Source organism: Vombatus ursinus, unplaced genomic scaffold (assembly GCF_900497805.2).
Source record: "Vombatus ursinus unplaced genomic scaffold, bare-nosed wombat genome assembly UNPS02014789.1, whole genome shotgun sequence".
Taxonomy (NCBI): Eukaryota; Metazoa; Chordata; class Mammalia; order Diprotodontia; family Vombatidae; genus Vombatus; species Vombatus ursinus.
In genome coordinates, this window is record NW_020954567.1 from 5508611 (window position 1) to 5535195 (window position 26585).

Here is a 26585-nt window from a genome sequence, read left to right on the forward strand (position 1 = left end):
TAAGTGGCTCCCTGCTATTTCCAGGATCAAATAAATAAAGTTCTTTGTCACTTGAATCTCTCATGATTTGACCCCTCTTACTTTTCTAGTATTCCTCCTCTATCTACATGAATCCTATGATCCAGCTTCACGGGCCTCATTATAGCCCCTCAGTCATCATAGTCCATTTTCCATCTCTGTTTCCTTTCATTAACTATCCCCATGCCTAGAATATTCTCCCTCTTACCTTTTAGTTTCCCTAGCTTCCTTCAAAACTCAGCTCAAAGCTCTCCCTTTAAAAAGGAATTTCCCTGTCCCCCCACCTGCCAGTGCCTTCCTCTCTGAGATTACCTGGATTTATTATGTATATAGATATTTAAACTTAGTCTCCCCCTTCATAATGTAATCTCCTTGAGGACAAGGGCTTTGGGGGGTCTCTGTATCCTTGGTGCTTAGCACAGTGCCTGGCATATAGTAAATACTTAATAAATGTTTGTTGACTCATATGGAGGCACCATTTTATAGTGGAAAGGACTTGATTTGGAGGCAGATATTCTATGTTTGATCCTGCATCTACTACTCACAATGTGTGTGACCTGGAGCAAGTCTTTTTCAGGGTCTCAATGCCTTATCTGTAAAAATAAGAGGAGGGGAGAATTGACTAGATGACCCCTAAGGTCCCTTCTAAATCTGCTTATTTCTTAAATTTTGACAACTAAACGCTCTGTAAGGGTTATCCAATGTTGATATTGCAGCAAAACATACTAATATTTATATCTGAGTCAGCACTAATAACCAAGTTTTTTCCTTCTACTGCACACCTGCATCACCTTAGCTAGTCTAGGCAGATTCAAGCTGCAGGCAACTCTATTCAAGTAGCCAATTCTAAGAATGTCCTATCTCAGCCAACCTTGTCTAGCCCAAGGCAAAACCGTGAAAGCAGAACTACAAATTAGACAAAGTTATTCTTCCATACCTGTTTCCCCATCCCACCCATTCTTACCCTCCAAAGTGACCACATATCCATTCTCCTTAAAATACCCTGTAACCTCACTGACACTCTCTTTTTCCTCTTATAAAATCTACTCTGACATTCTTCATTTATACTAAGACGTAAACGATTAGAAACCATTTAAAAAATTTTTTCTCTCAAAAGTATCCGCATTTTAACAAGGAGTAACATTTAAGTGAGAAGGAAGTTCGGAAGTGGTATTTCAGGCTTCATGTACAAAGGATAGATTTCCCATACCCCATTCAATATCAAAATAGACATTTGGGATGAGAAACTTGGGCCTTTATGGCCTACTTAAAATCATAGGATTCTAGATTTTGAGTCCAAAGACTCTTCAAAGGTCACTACTCCAACAGTTTCATTTTACAAATGAAGAAACAGAGGCCAAAGGAAGTTAAATGACTTGCCCAGGGTCACAGAAGTAAGCATCAGAGGCTTATACCCAGCTTATACGACTTTAGAAACAGTAGTCTTTCCTTATGGGTATAGGGTAGGTGTGGGTGACTACTGCTCATTTTACCCCATGAGTTCCCACCAGTGTGGTACTCATAAACAACCAACCAATAGACTCATTTACCTCTTAGAAAAGGCATTGCTTCAAATGGTATAGTGAGAAGAGTAGGTATAAAACATTGGGGGCTATCCCCCAGGATAGTCTTTCTAATCATATCACACAGATATCTGCATTCCTGCTACCCAGCACTAGAGGTTAAACTAAAAAGACATTTATAAATTGTTCTGTCTTGAAAGAATCACATAATATTAAGTTATTTTTCTGAATATCTATTCAAAATTGGTTTCTTTGCCCTATTTCTTTTCTTGTCATGTCTCCTTAGATAAAGCAATCTGACTCTTAAGGTATCTACCTTAAAAATTCAAATAATTCTAATTTTTAACTGATTTTATCTAAGTAACTAAGGCAAAGTTAGATTTGGTGACTCATTTATAACATCTGTATAGTTTGCCTTGACTACACTGGCTTTATGACTTGAGGCAAGTCTTTTGAACTCTATAAGCCTTACCTTTTTATGGCTAAAAATGACTATATAATATTATATATATACACATATATATATAATTACTCAATTTCCAAATGTGTTGTAAGAAAAATGTTCTCTCACCCTGAAAGCATTATATAAGTGTAAGTTATTCATTTGTATTATCTTATTCTCATCTTTTTCCATTGCATTTAGATGGAAATGGTCTTGGACAAGTCATTATACTGCTATTATTCTTTTATATTCTGTGTGTTGTATACTATTTTAAAAGTAGATTTAAAAAATCACTTTTTGTAATTAAATAAACTATTTGGATACAACTCAGCTTATATAAATTCACCTAAACATTTGGTACAATTGTTAAGTGTGGACAGGATGGTATACATGATAGTTATTTCATCTTGGTACCACATGATTTTGATTTCTTCTACTAGTCTTTCATTCTGTATAACTGGGAGATTATCAATATTTGGAATGGTGATATACATTAAAAATTGTTCTTAAATTTTTTTCATGGATCAGCAGGCATTGTAAGCTACAGTTCTGTCTGTGATAATCATCTGGTTCCAGGACAGTTTATTGGTTGAGATCTCCAGGATAGTTTTGATTTGGTAGTTGTAGGATGAGGGTTGATTGTAGGTTTATGAAAGATAATAAACTCACGAATAATCCTTGCCATAAGGTTTTGTTTTGCTTTGCCACACCCCCTCTTGTCTCACTCTCAACTCGTACTTGCACTGGCAGATTGGTTCTCCAGAGGGGCAACTGCTACACCAGGTTCTAAGGTGGGTGTATCTCATCAATCCCTACCAGTATGGTTCTCATCAACAATCAGCCAAGACACCCAAGCACCTCTTAGAAAAAATAGCAAGATGAATATTTATAAAACACCAAAAAATCTCTAACGCATTCTTCCATAAGGATACCCAGAGTGCGTGCATTGGGTGTGGGGAGGGAAATGGGCACAAACTTCAGATACAATCATGGTAAGGCACACATGATGGTAACATATGTGGTTAAGGCAACTTACCAATCCAGAACTTCAGGGAGTTCATGTTATTCTTCTCTCCAGAGTCCTTGCCAAAGTTTAGTGTCAGTGATAGCCATGCTAGGTTAGACCTAGGGCATGGTGCCTCTCCCGGATATATTGGGTCAGGCAAATCCCTTGGCTTCTGGACTGATATCTTACTGGGTGAGGCATCTGTACTAAGTAGGTCAATCTGCTGAACTCCCTGGGCTCACTCTTTGATGGACAATTGTGATATCCCCTCCCAGAGTCAGCTAGATTCTATTGTGCTCTTTCAGAAAGGGCAGAAAACTTTAGCCTTGGATCAGCAGAAGCCTCTCCAGGTCTGCTCCCTAAAGGCCTAAGCTATGATATGGTATCTCCCAGGCAAGGAATCAACAATCTCCTATTCAACAACTATTCCTAACTCAGAGCTAGGCTTCCTAAGTGGGAGACTATCCGGTTAATTTCCCAGATTCCTGTTCAATTTGTGAAAAATGGGTGGCTAGATATCAATTTTTTTGGAATCCCCTACATTCAGTTACACAACCCCATATGGGGTCATGACCCACAATCTAAGGAGCATTGGGGAAACTCAGGTGATCTACTTTCCTAGGCAGTTATAACCTCCCTAGTAAATTAATTAATTAGTATTCCAATTTACAAATCAAATCTTTTGTGAATTTGATCATGCTATCAGAACCTAATGTCCCCAAGATCACAGTTCTATTAGAACTGGAATCTAAGATGAGAGAGAAACAATCGTCAGTCTTCAAAAGAATGACTGATTATAAGGATGATACTGTTTTTGTGGCCAATAAATATTAATATTACTAGGGATGTAATAATAATATTAGGGATAATATTAGTATTGATTGTTAATAAGGATAATGTTAATAGTATTAATAGGGATTTGGTCACTTTAGATTACAGTGTTCCACGAATATCTAGTTTCTGTTTTGAAGAGTCAATTCTGCTCTCACCTCTCTTTCCTTCAACTAGCAAGGTGAGGAACCATGGCCCAGAAGAGAATTGCTGTGATTGGAGCTGGAGTTTGTGGCCTAGGTGCCATCAAGTGTTGCTTGGATGAAGACCTGGAGCCCACCTGCTTTGAAAGGAGTGATGACATTGGAGGACTCTGGAAATTCCAAGTGAGCTTCATTTCTCAAGATTTTTTAAAATACTACTTCTGTTCTATATAAAAGAGAACATCTCTGCTATTTCCTGTTATTTTTAGGTTTTGATTTGCCAGGCTAGTGTGGTATAGTGGAAAGAGTATTTGATTTGGAGTGAAAGGAGCTAGGTTCAAATCTCACCTCTCCAACTTGCTACCTGAATGACCTTAGACAAGTCAATTTATCTCTCTGGATGTGAGTTTTCTAATCTTTAAAACAAAGAAATAAAGCTAGATGACCTCTAAGACTCATTCAAGACCAAAACCTACGACTCTAAGATCTCTAAAAGTTGTTGGTTTCCTGTAAGTCATTTGTCCACTACCATAGGCAGTGAGTGGAACAGCCAGATTTTCCCTAGGCATGTGTTGGAATCCATAATGTCAGATCTATGCCTCAAAGTTCATATAAGAAGAAACACCATCAAGGTGGAAGCAATCCAAGGTCATTAATGAAGAGGAAAAAAAGACAAAACAGTTTATTACAGTGAGAAGAATGCTGGATTTGGAATCAGAAGACCTTAGGTCCACATTTCTGGCTCTGCTACCTTCTATGGGAACTTAGACAGGTCAGTCTCTCTGAGCTTTAGTTTCTTAATCTCTGTAAGAAGGGGGTCAAACTGGATGACCATTGAGATCCCTTCCAGCTCTAAATCCGTAGTCCTATGAAAGTATAAATAAAGTCCAATGGGAAGAGCCAGAACCAAAGTTACTCAAAAGTCTCGGGTTCTTAACCTGTTTTGTGGCATGAACCCCTTTAGGTATCTGGTGAGACCTATGGATCCCTTCTCAGAATAATGTCTTACATTTATAAAATGAACCACATAGATTTACAAAGAAAACAAATTATATTGAGAAATAATTATCAAAAAATGTTTAAGTAAGTTCAAAGACCGCAAGTTAATAGGAGGAAAATAGAGACACAAATTCAAGGTCTGCAAAAAGAGCCCAGGTACATATCTGGACAAACTTACTGAAATCAGAAGAAAGAACAAATTTTGCCCTTCAAGCTTGAAAAGGGTTGATCATTCTGGACCTTGAAGGCTCGTTCTGGGTTTTATTTATTCATTCCTTGCAATGTAGTACTCACAGAGTAGTAGTGAAGAGCCTGGATGTGTGCAAATAAAGATTATCATGAGAAGGACCTGGGCATACGTCATCCAATTATGCTTTTTAAAAATAAAAAATACAATTTCTGATTAAACCAAGATAGCCATTTACTAGTGTAACTACAAACATATTTATCATGATGGAAAATTAGGTAAAGAATATAATAATTCCATAATTAGTTCCCTGATTAATATATAAGTAGCATTTTAAACCAACCCTGCTTCCTCTTCTAGATTTGACAGAATGTTTCTAACTGACCCTGATTCTTTATCGTGGAGTCAAAAGTCATTTTCTGGTATGTGCCCCCAGATTGGGAACTTCAGGCTGTCTTAGCATCAGAAGCCTTTTTCATGAAGCTACTGCCTTTCATTCTTCGGTTTGGGCAATCATGCCCCTCTGACTGCACTCTTCCTCAACCCATTGCTTAACTACAGTAGTGTGCAAATTAACTGGGACAAAGTAAAATAACTAAATTTACTGAAAATCACTAAACCTTGCAAACTTTTATGTCTTTAAAAATCTTTTAATATTCAATATATCCTGCTTCTGCTTCAACTCCTTGATTTACATAATTAAGCATTGAGTTCATAAGATTTTGACACATATTCTTTAATTTTTCATTATGCAACCACACATAACATTGGATATTAAGTATACCATTCACAGACAGTCCAATTTTCTAAGACTAACCTTGAAAAACCTATAGGTAAGGTTTAAGTCAGGTGAGTTTCCAGGCCACTTGTAGCATGTTTTTCTCCATCTCTTGGATAAATTTGTTAATCTTTCAAGACTTGTAGCATGGTACAAAGTTATATTACAATATTCTATCCCCACTTGGGAATTTCTGTAATTTCAAAATAATTCTGCTTCTCAGTATATTTAACAGAGTTCATCATTTCCTTAATGAGGACAAGGCTTCCAGGCCCAGTGGAAGTAAAAAGTTCCCAGAACTATTTTGGGAATGAATGTTTGAAAGAGAGAGAGAGATGAGGGAGAAACATAAAGAAACAGAGATAGGTGGATGGATAGATAGACAGATAGACAGACAGGTAAACTTTTTATGAAGTACTGATTATGTGCCAGGAATTGTGCTAAGCACTGGGAATATAAGTAAGCAAGGTGGTTCCTACTCCCAAGGAGCTAAATGGAAAAAAACAGATATCTAAAGATGGGCAGAGAAGAGGAGAAGGTACTCATGCAGAAGCTGGTAACAAGGTGAAATCTAGAGAGTGAGTCAAGTTCACGGTAAAGTGAGCAATGGCTGGCACCCCTCATGTCATGGGGGTCTGGGTTAGGGAGTCACCAATCAGGAGAGCAGATCCTCAGGGCTCGGGAAGGACCTAAGGAACCCTCTCCCTGTTTGGTTGTTCTAAGCTGATTGTCCTAAGTAAAAAGAAGAGGGGGCAGTGCTCTGGAAGGGCTGCTGGTCCCATACCCCCAAGAAGGGCTAAATTTCAACAACCTGCATGAAGGATAGGAATGGGAGTCAAGGAGACAGCTCTGATATTAAATTTGGGTCTATGTTTCCTCCTCTATACAATAAGGAGGCTAGACAAAGTGACCTGTAAGGTCACCTTCAAGTTCTGTAAATTTATGAGATTTGGACTCCATTTGCCCCCCATGTCAGCTGCTACTCAATTTCAGTAAAGAGTTAGAGGAGTCTTCCTTTGTGACTTCAGGTAAGTCATTACCTCTCTGTGGGGTTTCAATTTCCTAATGTGTAAAATCAAAGATGTGTATTGATACCCAGTTATAGATCATCCAATTGATACTCTGAAGGTTGGTTTTTTTTTATTTCTTTGATTAATTTGTTTGATATCTGTCAAGATAAATTAGCTCTATATAAAAGTTATTATTGTTATTATTTCAGCACCTTTCCTGAAGTAGCAGTTTGCTATAAAGGTTACTATCCCACCCACTATCCCACACCCAGTAATTAGACTTCTTGAATGTCAAATTGGGGAGAAGGATAGCACAGTGGGTAAGCTTGCCTAAGGTTATACTTACAACTTAATCTTCAAGAATAATCCTTTTGAATAGAGAGCTATCAAACACTTATTTCCTGTGGGGGTAGGTAGACAGGCAGCTTCATGATATCTTGAGATCTCTTTCTCCCCTCAGCAGTTATAACCTTCCTCCCCACCTCCCACATCATGTGACTTGCGCAGGGGTGGGGAACCTGCTGAAGGGCAGCCCTTTGACCGAATCCAAACTTCCCAGAACAAATCCCCTTAATAAAAGGATTTGTTCTGTAAAACTTGGACTGAGTCAAAAGACCGCACCCAAGGACCTAGAGGGCCACATGAGCTCCAGGCTGCAGGTTCCCCACCCAGGTAGTGTTCCTTTTGCAGTGCTTTTCCTGGTTCAATAATTCCTAGTTCTGACTCCACTGCCTAACAGTGGTCTCCAACCTTGTAAAGTCCCTCGCTCTCCTCCCATGGGCCTCTGTTTCCCCATCGATGAAATTAACTTGTGCTATGTGAATCCCAAGGTCTCTCAAGTCTAGCGTTGGGTGACTCAGGCAAAGTATTGAGTGAGCAGAACACAGTATGTACTTAGGCACTTTAAATAGGATAAGAAAAGATAATAACAAAAGGCAAGAGAGTTCCTAAGTATTCATTCAGGAAACATTCACCAAATGCCTTTGCTATTGACAAAACTATGCTAGAAGGTAAGGAACATAAAGGAAGCCAGAGATACCCTCCTTCCCTTGAGAAGTTTACAATCCAGTTACAGAGAATAATCCAGGGCAGCACATAATGTTTGTGACAGAATGGTACAGGATGCTGTCTGCTGGGATGGAATATACTTTCTTGAGATGGAATATACTTGAGGAAGTTTTCATGAAAGAGAAAGTCCAAGAGTAAAAACAGAATGGATCTTTTTTTCTTACCATTAGTCAAGTAATTTAGAAAAATAAAGGCATTGGAAAGTGGGTTTTTTGAAATTTACATTTCACTGAAATACTTAGAATTCTCAGACAAATTGAAAACATTCTCATTGGATGATAAGATTGATCCATGTAAAAGCTCAGCTATCCTTGAGTTATATGATTTCTGAGGTCCCTTCCAATGCTGAAATGCTAATTGGCCAATAACTTTAAACCACACTTGCTATAATTCTGGGAAGTAGTAACATTTACAGACTTCTAGTACTAACCTGGAACTTCCTGGTTAACCTTTAATTTTAGTTCTTTTCTTTGGGAGAACATTTGGACTAGCCTGTCATGGGAAACACTGAATCTATATAAACCAAAGTCTTCAACTCGGTGAAAAGAGGGATCAAATTAGAGGGTGACAGATATTATCCAGTATTTGCTCATGGTCTAGTGATTCTTGGAAAATACCAACACTAATTCAGCATCCTCTAGGAGAATGGAAGGGTGAAGATCTATGTGCTTTGAACCCACAATTTTTCTTCCTTGTGCTTATGGACGGAAAATACAAGTAGGACAGTTACATGTAGAAGTTTGAAGGGAGACAGATGATATGAAAGGGTAGTCACTTAACATTTCTAAGCCTCAGTTTCCTCATCTGCAAAATGGAGATAATAATAGCACCTATCTCACGGAGTTATTATGAGGATCAAATGCAATGACATAACTAAAATACTTGGCAACTCTTGTGATATATAAATGCTAGCTAGTAGTAGTAACAATAATAATAATAATAATATAGCTAAGTGGCACATGGGATAGAGCACTAGGTCTGAAGCCAAGAAATTGTTGCTCTTCAGTCATTTCCAGTTGTGTCTGACTCTCTGAGACCCCGTTTGGGGTTTTCTTGGCAATGATGCTGGAATGATTTGCCATTTTCTTCTCCAGCTCATTTTATGGTTGAGGAAACTGACACAAACAGGATTAAGTGATTTGCCCAGTGTCCCACAGCTAGAAAGTGTCTGAAGTCAGATTTGAACTCAGGAAGAGGAGTCTTCCTGACTCTAAAACCAGAATTCTACCCCCTGTGCCACTTAGCTGCCCAAGCAAGTCAAGAAGACCTGAGTTCAAATCCAGATTCAGACACTTACTATGTGACCCTGAACAAGTCACTTAGCCTCTGATTACCTCAATTTCCTCATCTATAAAATGAGGCTCATAACAGCATCTACCTCCCAGAATTGTTGTGAGGATCCATTGAAATAATAATTACTAAGCACCTAACTTATGCCCTGGCACATAGTAGGTACTATATAAATGTTAGCTATTATTAATAATAATAATGTTATTATTACTAAAATGAGAAAAGGACGCTACTCAATTATTACTGAAGTTCCTTATGTTTTTGATATATCTAGTGTTTAGTTTTGCTTCTATATGAATCATAAGATATATTAAGAGAGAATTTCTTTCACAGAAAAATACTGCAGAGAAACTGCCCAGTATCTACAGATCTTTGACAATCAATACCTCCAAGGAGATGATGTGTTACAGTGATTATCCCATTCCGGACGATTTTCCCAACTACATGCACAACTCCAAAGTCATGGAATACTTCAGGATGTATGCCAAACACTTTAACCTCCTGAAATATATCCGCTTTAAGGTAAAACAGAAATAAAAAAAAACTGTACGATATATAAGTATGAGAGATTTGTTGGATAGCCTAGGGAGGATCAGTGCATTTTAATGAGGGGGTAAGAAATTTTGTTTTCCAGACCCTCTCTTCTGTCATAGCCAACCAGAGTTAGGGAGCAACATAGCGGAAACCTGGATTTCACTAAGTATTTCTGCCTCAAAGCAACCTAAAAAAAAAAAGAAAGGAATCCAAATTTGGATATTTGAAGTCCCCCATCAATCCATGTCAGACTGTGACTTATTTAGCAAACTCTATATCCATTTTCTCTTTCTGCCCAGGAGCTCTTTGGCACATTCCAATGATAATATCATTTCTGTCTGCCTCTGTTTTTCTTCACTCAAATGTTCTCCATTATGCTTCCTTCCTGCCACTCCAAGCCATGTTTTTGATTCTTGGATGTCAACCTATGAGTACATCTTCTTTATTTTTTTTTTTATTCTGTACTTACATAGAAAATAAAGTGAGCCTTTCCATATACAAAGTAGAATATACAATGAGAATTGTACATGAAACCGCTGGTCTCTATTGTATGTAGCTTACTTTTAGTTTTAAGTATATAATAAATGCAACATGTAACTTTCAAAGCTATCCTGTTTCCTTGTTTCTATCTGCCTTCCCTCTGTTCTCTTCTGCACTTTTTAAAATGCTTCAATGACCTTTTTCTTTCTTTTAATTTTTTTTGATAACCCTATTGCTAACACTTCTCTACTTCTTCACTCTTCCCATCCCAAATTGAAAAGGAAAAGGAAAAAAGAAATACTTGTAACAAATATGCACAGCCAAGCAAAACTAGTCATCTATTGGGTGAATGGTTCTTGTTCTTAAATATTTGAATCAGTTCTTTCTTTATTTTGGACATGAGATCTCTATTACAAAAGCTTCCTATAAAGATTTTTTTTCTCCAGTTAGCTATTTATCTTCTAATTTAGTAGTTAATTTTGTTTGTGAAAAATCTTGCTAAATTTTATATAATCAAAATTGTTCATTTCATCTTATGTGATCCTATCATATGGAAGTATGGCTTTTCAACATATTATTGCAATTCCACATCTATCCTTCTTTTTACCTGTCCCTTTTCCTTTGACTAAGGTATTCCAGTGCAGTATTTCATTCATGGGGCCTATTCCAACAAGCATTAAGGCTACCTATGAGATTACATTTCCTTGAGTAATGACCTCATTTCCTACTTTGTGCATTTGTGTATAAACATTTGAGGTCAATGGTTTTATTACTATCTTCTGTCTTGGATTTTTTCTCCAGTGAGTTATGGGACATCTCTATGACTATTCTTCCTACAGTGTAAGTAATCTCAATATTCTCCCTCCATCTACCTTTTCAGATGTAATTAGATTTACAAGACTCCAGGCATTTATACTCTTGATAGCTCTTGTAAGGGGGCACTCTATTTCTCTCGATCCTTTTAAGCCATAGACCATAAATTCCTTAAGCTCTCTCATCATCAGTTCCTTCAACTGTAAAAGCAGAGCTGAAAATACTTGCTTTCATAATACGTCATAGAATTGGTGTGAGGGGTAAGCTTTATAAACCTTAAAACCCTAGAAATGGCAACTATTACTGTCATGAATAACTGTTCCTATAGCCTAACTGATTCATCAAGGATTTCACACTAATCTCTTCTAGTAAACTCTTTGTTTTTGAGTTGATTAAATTTTGTAGGGTTTATTTCCTATTGGGACTGCAGAATGCCTTGAAAATGAACCCACTGAAAGTCTATTTTGGGAACATGAACTAAAGGGTAGCTCAGATGGGAGCCATGAGTTATTGGAGGGATCCTGCAATCGAAGTTTAGGGTTCTGGGGAAGGATTGTACCTGAATATAGTGACTGTTCTTGGATGATATTTATTGGACCTCTATCTACAGCATATAACATAGCAGTAACTTGTATGTAGTAAAACAAAGTTAAAAGATTTGTGCTTCATCTCTGTTTACTTCCTCAAGTGCTTTTTTTTCCTTTTTAATTCAATTTTATTTTATTTTCAGCCCTGAATTCTTTTTTTCCCACCTTCCCCCATTGAGGAAACAAGAAAAACAAAACCCATTACAAAAATGTATAGTCAAGTAAAATAAATTCTCACATTGGCAGGTGTGTGTGTGTGTGTGTGTGTGTGTGTGTGTGTGTGTGTGTATTCTTCAATCTGTACTCTTGAGTCTAAAATCTCTCTACCTGGAGCTGGATACAATTAAAGTGTTCAAGAGGAACAGTAGACAAATAACAAATAGGAGAATAATCCAAGGACATATCAGTTCTGAAAATAGGAAGCCACATTCTAAGCAAACAAGATGTATTTGGAAAGATCAACATTTAAAGAGATATGTCCACCTAGGATTTTTTTTTTCAATTCATTTGTAAATACATTTAGTAAGTAGTGTGGAATGGGCAGCTAGGTGGCACAACGGACAGAGCACAGGGCCTGGGGTCAGGAGGACTTGAGTTCAAATCCAGCCTGAGATACTTTGTAGCTATGTGACCTTGGGTAAGTCACTTCACCCTGTTTGCCTCAGTTTCCTCATCTGTAAAATGGAAAAGGAAAAGATATCTTTGCCAAGAAAACCCCAAATGGGTCATGAAGAGTCAGAAATGACCGAACAACAATAATGGTACAGAAGAAAGTGCTAATTTTGAAATCAGAGGACAAAATGATGGTTAAAATCGCATCTCTGTCATAAGTCTTACACTCTGATCTTAGGCAAGTCACAGCCCCCTGGTGTGGGACCAAGCTGGCCTCTAAGGTTCTTTCAACTATGTGCTTGTTCTTTTATTCTCAGGCCAAGGTGCAAAGTATAAAGAAACGCCCAGATTTTTCTTCTTCTGGACAATGGGATGTGGTGGTAGAGGCTAATGAACAACAGGAGTCCTTAGTCTTCGATGGGATCTTGGTTTGCAGTGGTCATCATACTGACCCCAACTTACCACTCCAGTCCTTCCCAGGTATGTCACTAAGAAAATGAAGGGTGAAAAGAGAACTTTCCAACCAGCTACAGACGTCTAAGTGATGTAGTGAATAGAATGTTGGATTTGAAGTCAGGAAGACTTCTTGTGTTATTTGTGTCCATTCTCCTGGGGGTTAAGAGGATGTGGCATGTACACCAATAATACAAGAGAGAGTGGAAAGGGGGAAAGGGAGAGATCAACGTGGTGCAGAAATACTTGAGGAGGAAGCAAACCTGTGCCTAAATTAATACTTACTTTAAGGAAGTTTCAACGCTCCTAAGTCCCTTCCCTCTCTATCCCCCGCCAAGCACAGACACCGACTCTGTCAGCTTCCACAAAATCTCATCCCTCTCTCTTACCACAGACTCACATATTCATTCTCTCAAAGCATAAACCCAGTCCTGATTTCTTCACTCTCAGTCATTCCATAATAAACACGCAGATGCCAGTGTTATAGTCCTATCTACTCCAGTTTATTAGAGGCAGGAGCAATACTGACCTTGCCTTCAGAAGACTCTATTCTTTGGTGTGGTATAATAAAAAATAAAAATATAAAAGGACTGGGAGTTAGGAGACCCAGATTCTAGTCTTAGCTCCATCATAATCTCTCTCTGATTTTCCTCATTCATAGTGTTAGAGGGTTGAACTACAGTCTCCAAAGTGCCCTTCAGATTCCATATTCTATAATCATATGAATGGTTAAATGTAGATAATCTTGAGAACAAATGAATGAAAAAGACTCTTAAGTGCTTACTAATGCCACCCACAGTGTTAAGTACCAGGGATACAAATATTGAGAGATAGATTACTAGCTGTGTGACCCTGGGCAAGTCATTTAACCCCCATTGCCCAACCAAAAAAAAAGAAAGAGAAAAAGAAAAGGGAAAAAAAAGAGAAATAGAGAATGGGAGAGACAGAGGAACACAGAGAGACACAGAGAGAAGGAGAAAGAGAGAGAGAGAGACATTAAATTCATATCCTCAAGGAGTTAAAATTATAATATGGGAAGACAACATATATGTGGGAGTGAAGATGTGGAAGGGTATTTTATTCTAGAAAGTGGAAGGTTAGGGATGGAAAGAGAAGGGATAAGAAGAAGTGGATTCTGGAAGTCCTCGATGGGTAGGTTCAGTTCTCAAGTATTGAGGATACTGGTCCAGGTGGGGAGGAGCAGGTCAGCAGTATCAGGCAGGCAGATGGTAGGATAGCCATGGTAAATACCTGAATGACTGGATGGTATGTGAAGCTAAATTATGTTCTGGTGTCAAGAACCAGTCAGCAGATATTAGTGAGGTAAGTGGGGTAGTTTTCACACCTTCAATCATCAATCAACTTTGTTGGGCCTAGAACCCATGAGTGGATTAACTTCCACCAGGGAGTGGGGTGAGAAGCAGCAGCAAGCAGAAGATGAAATGGCCTTGGCTAGAGTGTTGAAAAAGATATGAAGCTAAAGCCTGGACAAATGACAGAGTAGGGTATGGCAATCTTTGGGGGTCCAGGACAGTATCCATATTGATAACCTCATAGACATTATCCTTGGGTCAGAACCTGTGATTTCAACACTCCTGTTGTGGAAATTCCATCCCCTGATGCCTCAGGACCTCTGAAGTGATTGTCTTGGAGAGTTTCCTGGGGCACTGAGAGATTTTTACTTACCCACAGTCATACAGCCCAATATGTGTCAGATGTAGGATTTGAACCCAAAGCTTCATGATTGTAAGGCCATTACTCTACCGAACTACACCACAGTGACTTTCTAGTTACCTTAGCATAAGTTAGTCTCTCCTATCCTTTTCAACCTTTCAACTGCCTGAGAATCACTTCCCAAAGAAAGATACCCAATAGGGAATGTGTAAGAAATGAAAATGAGGAGGGAGAGGCCTGGGGTGGGCACTGTTTGGGTAGGGAAAGCCTGGGTGGGCATTGTTGTGGGGAACCCTGGACTGCTACAGACAAGCAGAGTACTTGTTACACAGGAAAAGGGGGAGGTACCATGGCAAGGAAAGAAGGTTCTGGAAAGGGAGATAGGAAGACATGAAGACAAACTTCTGCTACTTTGTGATTTTGTTTAGTCCTGGCCCTTTGCAAGACTGTGTGAAATGACTTAAGTGCCTCTGAAATGAGATCAATCTCCTATTTCTGTAATTAACATTCATAGGTGACATCCAAGGGAGATCTGGGTTTGACTGAATCCCTCCCTGAACAGGCTGAAATAGGGAGTACTTTTTAAATGAACAGGTATTGACTCTCAGCTCATTCAATCTCTATCCATTGCCCAAGTAAGGTGTGAAGTCACGGTATGTACCCTGACATTTTTCACTTCCTAGGACAAATAGTGCTAGTGAAAGTCCTTACTCACTTCCTGTCTTTTCCCTACCTCAAATTACTATGAACAAAGCTGTCTTTCCTACAATGAATCAACAGTGTGAAAACTGTTCCACAATTCTGCTCTCTCTTTATAGGCATTGAACGTTTCAAAGGTAACTATTTCCACAGCCGAGAGTATAAAAGCCCAGAAGAATTTTTAGGAAAGAGAATCATTGTGATTGGTATTGGGAATTCTGGAGCAGATATTGCGGTAGAACTCAGTCGTGATGCAAAACAGGTTTGTACATTAAAATGTTTGACTAAATAGAGTCAGCATGTTTTTTATCTTGACAGGCTAGAGAATTGGGTTGAATCTAATAAAATGAAATTCCACAGAGAGAAAGGGTTGCCCTTGGGTACAAAAAATCAGTGCCATCAGTACAAGATAGTGGAGGTGTGGTTAGATAGCAGCCATTTTGAAAAAATATTTGAAGAATTTATTGGACTGCCAGTCCACTGTATTGTGGTAGCTAGAAAGGCTAATTTAATCATTGGGTATGTTGAAAAACACAGTTTCTTAAAGAGAGGTAAAAGTTCCACTCTACTCTGCTCTTGTCAGTCTTCATCTGGATTATTAGGCCCAGTTCTGGAAAACATAATTTTTTTTTTTGTTTTGGGGTTTTTTTTAATTTTTTTTTTTTTTTTTGGCTAGGCAATGGGGTTAAGTGACTTGCCCACGGTCACACAGCTAGTGAGTATTTTGTGTCTGAGGCCGGATTTGAACTCAGGTCCTCCTGAGTCTAGGGCCGGTGCTCTATCCACTGTACCACCTAGCTGCCCCTGGGCAACATAATTTAAGAAGGACATTGATAGGCTGGAAAGTGTCCAGAGGAAAAATTGTGAAGGGTCTTCATGTCATATAAAGATTAGTCAAAAGAATTAGGTATTTTCAGCCAAGAAGCAAAGAGAAGAGAGAAGAGAAAAAAAAGAGAAGAGAAGAGAAGAAGAGAAGAGAAGAGAAGAAAAAATTAATTGGGTATTAGGGGGAGCAGAAATGGGGAAAACATGATGACCACATTCAAATATTTGAAGTGCAGAGGAAGGATTAGTCTTGCTCTGTTTGGTCCCAGAGGACAGAACCAGGAACAATGTATGAAACTGGCAAGAGGAAAGTTTAGGCAAGATGCCAGGAAGGTCTTCCTAAGAATTAGTAATATCCAAAAGTAGAATGAACCGCCTTAAGAGGTGGTGGGTTCCTCCTCCTTGGAGCTCTTTAAAGAGAAGTTTTTATTCAAGCTCTTGTCAAGTATATTATAGTTGGGATTCTTTCTGTGTGTATGGGTCAGACTAAGTGTCCACTGAGGTACCTTCCAACTCTCAGGTTCTGTGATTTTCATAATTCCTCCCACGAATTCTTCACATGGGGAGGTAGGTGAGGTCTTTCTTTCCTTCCTTTCCTTTCCACTACCTTTCCACAATTTCTCTAAATAACTCATCTTTTTCACTCATGCATTTCTTTGATGACTTCTTTTACTCCATTTCTTCATAACTTCCTATACTGCACCCTATTCAAACTCACCTTCCCATTATCCTCTGGGTAATTTCCATTTTTCTTTGGAGTCTAAAATGTCCCATGCATTCTAGCCATTCAACAACTAGAATACTAATATTAGAAATATCAACCTTTGTTTCAGGGAGAAGCTTGGGAGTCACGAAAATAAATTTCTAATTTCCCAGAGGTGATCTAGCCCACTCCTCCTCTTCTGTTCACCTCTGTGCCCAGCTCATTGTCCATTTGCAATGACTGCCTAAGATACATATGTATGTGAATGTGTGCATATGTATATTATATATGTATGTACTTACAAATTTGATTTATACAGAGAAAAGCTCTAAAGGTTATCCATACAGCTGCTGAATATCATTGTCTGGGCAATATTCTTCTTCTTCCCCATGATTTTTCCTTTGTGAATAGTTAGGCCAAACTTTTTTAAATGGTTATGGAACTTACGGATCTCCTCCCAAATGATAATGGATCATGTGCAGGATCCTGGGTAATGGGTCAATTAGCACAATGTCATTCACAAATAAAAGCAAGATATGAATGAAAAATCCCTCACTTCTCTGTCCCACTCACTGCTCTCTCTTAGGTGTTCCTTAGCACTAGACACGGGTCATGGATATTACACCGCGTTTGGGACAATGGGTACCCCATGGACACTTCATTCTTCACTCGGTTCAACAATTTGCTCCAGAAAATAGCAAGTTTCAGAATAACTAACAATCAGCTGGAAAAGAAATTGAATTCAAGGTTTAACCATGCCCACTATGGCCTACAACCTCAGCACAGGTACTCAGGGTTTGTGTATATATGCATATGGATGTGGGTAATTATGTTTGTACCCATGTGTTCCCTTGCTTCTTGTTTCCTTTCCTCCCTTCTTTCTTAGCTTACATCTCTGATTTTCCTTCCTTCTCTTCCAAATGAGTCAGAAGTTTTTAGCCAGGGAGATGATGCTCAGGAAACCTAGGACATTCCCTTCACAAATGCTCACATTTAAGGGTCAGAAGTCAGATTAGTCAAGAAAAGAGAGAGGGAAAAAGCAACCAACTTCCCATCTAATGTCTGTAGGTAATCTGTGATAATGGGGGGGGGGGGCAAATTATGAAACGAACATCTTCAGATCAATTTCTCAAAAAGCCAAAGTTTCTTCAAAAATATTTCTAAATTATAACTTTCTTCACCTTTTGATTGTTTGAAACTAAAATAAGGCCGAGTTAGGAAGACAACAAGAACTTTGGACGGTACGGTATGATATTACATCACATTAAATTAATTTTATGTGACTGGACATGCCTTATTCAATTTATACACACATAGGAAAGCTATACAGAGACACACACATTCTAGTTGACTAAAAGTGGTGGCGGATCATTTCTGCAAAAAGTTGGACATCTAGCATTTGGTCAGCTACATAATTTAACCTGTGATAGAACAAAATTTATTACATTGTTTCTATGGGAAAATCCAATTTAACAACATCGTTGCTATTCAGAGAACCACAGAATGTTAGAATTGGAAGAGAATTCAGTTGCCATCTAGTACAACCACACCCAAAACAAAATTACCATGACAACACATTCAACAAATGGTCATCCAGCCTTTTCTTGAAGGGCTGCAATGAAGGGGAACCTATAGCCTGCCCCATTGTTTTATGTCTCTAATTGTTAGGAAAATTTCCTTTAAATTAAGACTAAATCTGCCCCTTTACAGCTCTCACCCTAGTTCCATCCTCTTGGGCCAAACAGAGCGCCTCTAATCACACTTTTACATAAGAGTTCTTGCAAGTACTTACAGACAGCTTTCATGTCCCTCTTGAAGCTTTTCTTCTCCTCACCTCCTTCAAACATTCTTTGTATGGAATGAACTCAAGAGTTGTCCATCTCTAAAAGTTCTCCAGGTCGCTTACTAAATTGTGGTGCCCAGAACTAAACAAAACATTATGGATGTGGACTGACCAAGGTAGAATATGATGAGAATGACATATTCCTTGGAGCTATGCCTCTCAACATAACCCAAGATAACATAAAATTTTTGATTGCCATGTCACATTCTTGACTCATTGTTGGAAGTCCATTAAGAGCCTTTTTAGGCAAACTGGAGTCTAAACCACCTCCTCCATCTTGTATTTGTAAAGTTGGTTTCTTGAACTCAAGAGTAAGACTTTACATGAACCCCTATTAAATTTTATCTTCCCTGATTCAGCCCATTATTGGTACCTGTCAAGATCTCCTTGTGTCTTGACCTTGTCATCCCAAAGTGTTATCAATCTTTCATAGTTTTGTGTCATCTGCAAATTTTGTAAGAATTCTGTCTAATATGGAAATGTTTTACGTGATTACACGTGTATAACCTATATCAGATTGTTTACCATCTCAGGAAGGGAGGAGAGGAAGGAAGGACAGAATTTGGAACTCAAAATTTGTTTGTAAAAAGGTCAAAAATTGTTTTAACATGTAATTGAGAGAAAATTATGATTAAAAAAAAGAAATCTGCCTATTCATTGCTCACATACGTTTAGAGGTAGGAGGTGGATCTCTTAAAGCTCTTTGAGTCCACTCGCCTCATTTTATAGATGAGGAAACTGAGACTCAGTGACGTTAAGTGACTTCCCTCAGATCACACAGCTAGCAAGTGTTTAAGGCAGAATTTAAACTCAGGTCATCTTGACTCCAAGTCCACTGTTCTATCCTAAGTATATCCCACTGGCTCTTGATTGCTTTAACTGTATCATTGATTACAATGTCAAATAGTAAAGGGCCAATAGGCCCAATTCCCTGTGGCATATTACTAAGGCAATCTTTCTAAGTTAATGTAGATCTATTAACGACTATGCTTTGAATCTGACCACTCAACCATTTCAGAATCCATTCAATTGCACTATTGTCTATCTCACAAGAATAACATGAGATAATTAACAAAAGTTTTTCCAGAAACACAAACCTCTGTAGGTGTGCTGTCTAGATATTTATTGCACATATACCTACATATATGCAAAACACTACACAAATGTATACATGTGCATATGTGTGTACATACATATGGCAGCCAGATTACACAGTAGATAACATGTTGGACCTGTACTCGGGAAAACCTGAGTTCAAATGTGACCTCAGAAACTCACTAGCTGTGTGATCTTAGCCAAGTTACCTCACCTAAGTCTGGCTCAGTTTCTTCATCTGTGAAGTGGGAATAAAATAGAACCTACTTCCCAGGGTTGTAATGAAGATAAAATGAGAAAATGTTTATAAAGCATTCTGCAAACTTTGAAGTATTATATAAATGCTAGGTGTTGTTATTATATTGTTTTTTTCTTGGTTGGTTGTTAAATAGAAGAAAAGTATGGATAAACATTTAATATCAAAGGATAAAATTAGTTTCTTGACATATTCAAGGGAAGACTTGAGTGATGATACAAGGTAGCCATTACATTCTTTCAAAATTTATGTTTAAAAAGAAGAAACAACACAAATGAAATCAAATATGTGACCAAACTGCTTTCATATCTGATTTTGTTAAAGCTGGGTTTGTGTAATTTGGAAATTGTTGGCGTGTGGCCGATGATAGGTATAATAATAATGTGTTAGGAGGGCATAGGAAGGGATACAAACTATAGTTTAGGGAAGAGTAAAGCCAACTTGTCAATTTCCTAGGTTTTCCACATACCTTAAACATTGCCTTACTTTTTCTAACCTTTATTTCATCTGCAGACTTTTAAGCCAGCATCCAACTGTCAGTGATGACCTGCCAAATCACATAATTTCTGGTAAAGTCTTGGTGAAACCAAACGTAAAGGAATTCACCAAGACAGCTGCCATTTTTGAGGATGGCACTATAGAAGAGGACATTGATGTGGTTATCTTTGCTACAGGATACAATATCAGTTTTCCTTTTCTTGAAGACCTTATCAAAGTCACCAATAATGAAGTGTCTCTCTATAAGCTGATGTTCCCTCCTGACCTGGAGCAGCCAACACTGGCTGTCATTGGCCTCATCCAGCCCCTGGGCATTGTCCTACCCATTGCAGAGCTCCAGAGTCGCTGGGCTACACGAGTGTTCAAAGGTGTGTGGATGAAACTTGGGGAAAGTCCTGTTCTATATATCATATTAAATTCCCAGGCTCTCCTGGGAGCACTTTGTCCTCTTCAATAAGGCATATTCCAGCACCTCCTTGGCCACCTACTAAAATCAGGGTTTTATTTCCTAGGGCTGAACAAATTACCTTCAGTGAAGAACATGATGACTGACATCACACAGAGGAAAACAGATATGGCAAAACGGTAGGAAACTTCATCCTAAGAAATGAAAACAAACAGTTAGATGTGGTAATGGGTTTCCCAGCATCGACTCTTAAACTACATACTCATCTCTACACATTCCTTATAATAATGACAGCTAGCATTCATATAGCACTTTAAGGTTTAAAAGCACTTTACAGATTTTCATTTTAACTTCACAGAAACCCTGGGAGGTATATGTCATTGTCACCCCCATTTCATAGATGAGAAAACGGAGGCAGACAGAGGCCAAAGGATTTGTGCAGGGTCACATAGCTAGTGTCTGTGGCAAACTCAGGTCCTTCTTGCCATAGTTCTCCAACTCAGTCCATTGTACCACCCAGCTGCCATGTTGCTTTTTCACATTTCCTTTTGTCTAAGGATTAGACTCTACAAGGAATTATGTAGTTTTTTCTTTTTTTTTTCTTTTTCGTTTTTGGGGTTTTTTAGGCAATTGGGGTTAAGTGACTTACCCAGGGTCACACAGCTAGTAAGTGTCAAGTGTTTGGTCTGAGGCCGAATTTGAACTCAGGTCCTCCTGACTTCAGGGCTGGTGCTCTATCCACTGCGCCACCTAGCTGCCCCTGTAGTTTTTTCCTAAAGCTACTGTTGGATTCCTAACTTCTAAAAGTATATTATTACAATGATTTCTGACAGTTGTTGTTTGTTGTGGTTCGACCATTTTCAGTCATGTCCAACTCTGTGATTCCATTTGGGGTTTTCTTGGCAAAGATGCTGGAGTGCCTTATCATTTCCTTCTCCAGCTCATTTTCCAGATGAAAAAGCAGGGCAAACAGGGGTAAGTGACTTGCCCACGGTCACACAGCTAGTAAGTGTCTGAGGATGGATTTGAGAAAAGAAGTCCAAGTCATACTAAGTGATTATTATTAATAGAATTATACTCTCCACTCCCCAAAAGATGGAGAGAGATGAACAGAAGTAAAACCCTTGGGGGCAGAATGCTATGAGCAAACCTTTTGTTGTCATTTTGTAGTCTTTGTTTTCTCTTTTAACATTCCAGCCAAAAGGCTTGAGGTTCTTTCTTGAATTCTTGGTTTTGATAATATGTTCCTCCTCAGTCATTGAATGATAGAGCTGAGTATAACTGTTGAGGTACCTTTATTAAGTATAGTTCTTTGGAAGGAGAGAAGGGGAAATTATGTGGACATAATCCTGGACATGAGCTCAATCAGTCTAGTCTGGTGCCGTTATTTAAGTTTAGGTGTCTTCTTAAACAATTTAAGAGTCTTGTTCTTTTCAATTGCCCCTAGTGAGATACCGACCAACTGAGAACTCCATCAAGTTTCTCCAATCTTCCGAGATCAAATAGGCCCTCCACCCTAGATTCATAGACTCATAAAGTTGAAAGCTACCTCAAAGACCACATCGTCAGGATTCCTTAAGAGAGAACTTTGCAGAACAGCAGAATTTCTAAGTCAATAGTGATCTCACTTGGACATTTAGTCCAACCCCTTCCTGAAAAAGCATTCCTTCTACCTCCCACCAAAATAGTCATCAAGTATTTACTTGAAGACGTAAAATGAGGTGGAACTCACTCCCTCACAAAGAAGCCCATTTCATTTTTCCCTGGCTATTACTATGAGAATGCCTTTCTTTGCACCAAGCCTAAATCTTTTTCGCACATTCTAACCACTGCTTCTAATTCTGTTCTCTAGGGCCAAGCAGAACAATCCCCCCTCCCACATGATACCCTTAACAATGATTCAAGACATCTTCTGTTTATATTCCCCCATCCCTATCCCCAAATCTCTTCTTTTCCAGACTAGACATCCATTGGCTAAACACTTAGTTTTCCTTGATGAGTTCAGGTCACCAGACTGAGGAAAACTATGTCCCATGGTACAGAAAGAATTGGAAAGTAAGAGTGCTCAGCAAATGTCAGTGACTTTTGAAACACTATGGAAAACAAAAAAGGAGTCACAACATGGAAGAAAGAGCAGAGTGTGAAACTAAAGGCCAGTGAGCTTGCTTTAAATTCCAGGCAAAATTCTTGAACATATAACCAAAGAGATGGTCAGTGAATATCTAGAAAGGCAAGTAGCAATTGCAAAGAGCCAGTGTGATTTCATCAAGAACAGTCATACCAGACCAACCTCAGTGCATTTTTGACAGTTATTAGACCAGTAAAACAGGAAAATCTTACAGATAAAGTTTACCTAGAATTAAACTAAACATTGACAAAGTCTCTCATGTGATCTTGGTGGATGAGATGGAGAGATATGAGCTATATAGGTGTTCATGCAGGTGGATTTGGAAAAAAATTGAAAACAAATTGTCATTAATGGCTTGATGTCAACTTGAAGAGAAGTTTCTATTGGAGTTGCCTAAGGATCAGCACGTAGCCCTGTGCTGGTGAACAATTTTAATCAATTTGTTTATCAAAAAAAAGCATTTTATTAAATATCTGGTCCAGGGACCATGAATTTTTTTCTAAGGGGTGGCCCGGAGATGTAATTACAGTAGTATAGGGAGCTAAAGGCAGGAAAGGAAAGAATGACTGGGATTTCCTCTAAAAGTACACATCATCACCTTCTATGCAACTTACCATTTTATTGAGTTACTGAAAGATTAAATGGCTTGCCCAGGGTCATTACAACCATTATTTTTTCAGAGGCAGACCTTAAACCCTAAATCCAAGACCAACTCTGCCCACTACAACGGTGCCTCTCAAGGGTCTCAGGAAGTCCCAAGACATTTTGATGAGGTCAAAACTATTTTCATAATAATGCTGATGTTTTCATTTCTAATTTGGCAAATGTGAATAGATATGACCCACTTTAACAAAAATTCTTGAGGGGAAGGGACCCTAAAGCTTAAAACTTCACTAAGACTGAAATACCCTGTATTATTTTTCTTAGGTAGACAAAAGCTGTTTGTTCTCTTTCCCTTCCCATTTGTCTCCTAGTTTATATTTCTTCGTTTTGATGGGGGTGGAGTAGGATTGATTAATTGTAAAGCACACTCATTTTTCAATATTTCAGAAAGTTTATTTTAGAACCTTTGACCTCGACCAAAGTTCTCTTCTGCTACCTTATTGTGTCATGGAGGTTACCATGGTTCCCCAAAGACTATATCAGCAGAGCCCAAATTCAAACAGGTAACACCGAACTTGAAAGCCTTCAAGTACAGTCCTGGGGACACAGGCCTGCTGCCCAAGCACAAGTGTAGCTAAACGGGGGAGGGTTTTCACCACCTTGTCCACAGCGTGATAAATTCTTGATTTTCTGCAATTCACAAAGCCTGTCTACTAAATGGTAAAGGGTTGTGATCTGCCTTAGTAAAGGGAACACATGCCATTTCAATGACAGATCCTTGGGATCATTGCAGCACTCATTCTATATTTTATGCCCATTTCATACTTGGACCTTCTCTTGACGATCTTTTTTTCTCCCTCTCTGTCTCTCTATTTCTCTCGCTGTCTCTCTCTTTCCCTCTCTCTCCCTTTTTCCCTGTCCTTATCTCCCTTTCTATCTCCTTTCTTTTTCTCTGTTTCTTTCTCTTTATCTCCCTCATTGTCTCTCTCCGTCCTCTTTCTCCCTCCCTCTTTTTTTCCATCCCTCTATTTCTCTCCCTCTCTGTCTCTGTCTATGTAATAAGCATTAACTACGTGCAAGGTACTGGGGGAAACATTCATCCTTTGTTTTCAAAGAAGACCAATGACATCACAATTTTGGAGTCAGGGTATGGTGAGCCCTGCTGTGGCTGATCAAACAAACATGAGTTCTGCCATGGATTGGGCAGAAATTATTAAGACATTTAGAGTGGAAGTGACTTTGGATCTGTGCAGCTCACATTTTCTTTGTGCTTCTACAATTCTGCTTTGCTCAAGGAGTACAGTGCCTTCTTTGATTCAGGTATGCCATGCTGGATGGTCCTATGCCAGCATTTCCCATATCTCACAATCAATACCAAAGTTCTTTAGAGAGACCTTGAGAGCATCCTTATGCCATTTCTTCTGACCACCAAGGTGAGTTAGTACTCACCTTGTATGAATTTTCTATAAAATAGTCTTTTAGGTAAGCATCCATTTTGCACTTGAACTATGTGGCCATCCCACTGGAGTTGTGCTCTCAGCAATAGAGTTTGAATGCTTGGTAGTTCAGCTCTAGAGAGGACCTCAGTGTCTTGCCAGGGAAGCTTCAGAATGTGGGAAATACAATACCCTCTAAAATATACTACCTGTCCTCAAGGTAGTTGAGGACAATTGAGTTACATATTTTTATATGTGCAGTATTTTGTTTGCATATCTGTATGTTACAGCTATGTAACCTTGGGCTAGATACTTCTTGTCTCTGAGCCACAGTGTCTTCATGTTTAAAACAAAGATTCTTTCCAGTTATAACATTCTTTTAGTCTGTTACATGTAAGTACCTACAGGAACTGTGATTTCATTAACATGGGTAATTCTTCATGTGTAAACTCCTTCTGTTCATGCAACGTGCAGATTGCAACCCATCTGTGACTTGGTTTATAGACCTAGGGAGCTGGCTTCCATATATAGAGGTTGAGGGACTTGCCCAGGCTCACACAATGCTTCTATGTTCAAACACGATATTCCATCTCCATACCTTTGTACTGGCCATCCCCAAACCCTAGAATGCTCTGCCTCCTCAGCTCCATCTCTTCCTCTCTCTGCCTTCCTGCAGGGATTCAGTTCAAATCCCACATTATTCAGGAATCTTTTACTGGTCCACCCAGTGGCTGGTTCCTTCCACTCTCAGATTACCCTCTATGAATTTTACACAGATACTGTATGTACTTAGTTTTTCCAGGTTGCCCCATGCATTAGAACCTAAGATCCCTAATGGCAGGCACTGTTTTTGTCTATCTTTGCATCCCCAACACTTAGCACAGTAAGTGTATAGTAAGTTATATCCCGCACTCTTAGAATGTCCAAATTACACAACGAGTAACAAAATTTATTCCAAAGACAAAAAGATTCTAGGGTAGTTCTTACTCAAACCAAACCCTGTCCCAGAGAAGAACGGGTTGTGATTAGCCCACACTTTTCCTTCTCATTTCAGGTATGTGAAGAGTCCCCGTCACACCATCCAAGTAGATCATATTGAGTACATGGATGAAATTGCCACCCAAATCGGTGTGAAGCCCAACCTTCTCTGGCTCTTCCTCTGGGATCCCAAGCTGGCCTGGAAGGTTTTCTTTGGCCCCTGCACCCCATACCAGTACCGCTTGCGTGGACCCAGGAAATGGGATGGGGCCAGGAGAGCTATCCTGACTCAAACAGAAAGGATACTCAAACCCATGAAAACCCGCACTATCAATAATGAGAGAAATCCATCTTCAGAAATTTCTTGGGTTAAGATGGCACCCGTGAGCTTTGTAATTTTGGCCAGTGTCTTGTCTTACTATTGTTATATCTATCATCCTGAAAGGAAATAAGTTACTGCATTAATGAGCAGTAAAAAACATAAAATGGCTTCGACACTAATTTTTTTTAAAAAATTTTGCAATCGTCCTGTGTCAGTTTCACTTACTAGTATCACAACTGTCATGACATGGTAGATAGAGTTGCTTTATTTTCTGTGATGAATTTTTTCTAGAAAGGGTGTGTGAAAATATAATTTGAGTATGTCAAAGCATAATATCACATTGCA

At 38.8% G+C, this 26585-nt stretch overlaps 1 protein-coding gene and 1 long non-coding RNA gene across 2 annotated transcripts in view; one reads left to right on the forward strand and one right to left on the reverse strand.

Moving 5' to 3' along the window:
* Positions 1 to 26585, reverse strand: part of LOC114047660 — a 40519-nt gene that overhangs the window by 11396 nt on the left and 2538 nt on the right. The window contains exons 3-4 of the long non-coding RNA XR_003569642.1: positions 20895 to 20967; positions 5141 to 5274 (exon numbers count right to left, since the gene is read on the reverse strand). This is a non-coding gene — a long non-coding RNA (uncharacterized LOC114047660). The remainder of the gene's footprint in view (positions 1 to 5140; positions 5275 to 20894; positions 20968 to 26585) is intronic.
* On the forward strand, positions 4012 to 26370 carry LOC114047659 (dimethylaniline monooxygenase [N-oxide-forming] 5-like). Its single transcript, XM_027868558.1, has 8 exons — positions 4012 to 4146; positions 9629 to 9817; positions 12639 to 12801; positions 15267 to 15409; positions 17262 to 17461; positions 20383 to 20735; positions 20880 to 20952; positions 25995 to 26370. Exons 1-8 carry the CDS (start codon positions 4012 to 4014, stop codon positions 26368 to 26370), a joined length of 1632 nt encoding a protein of 543 aa, XP_027724359.1.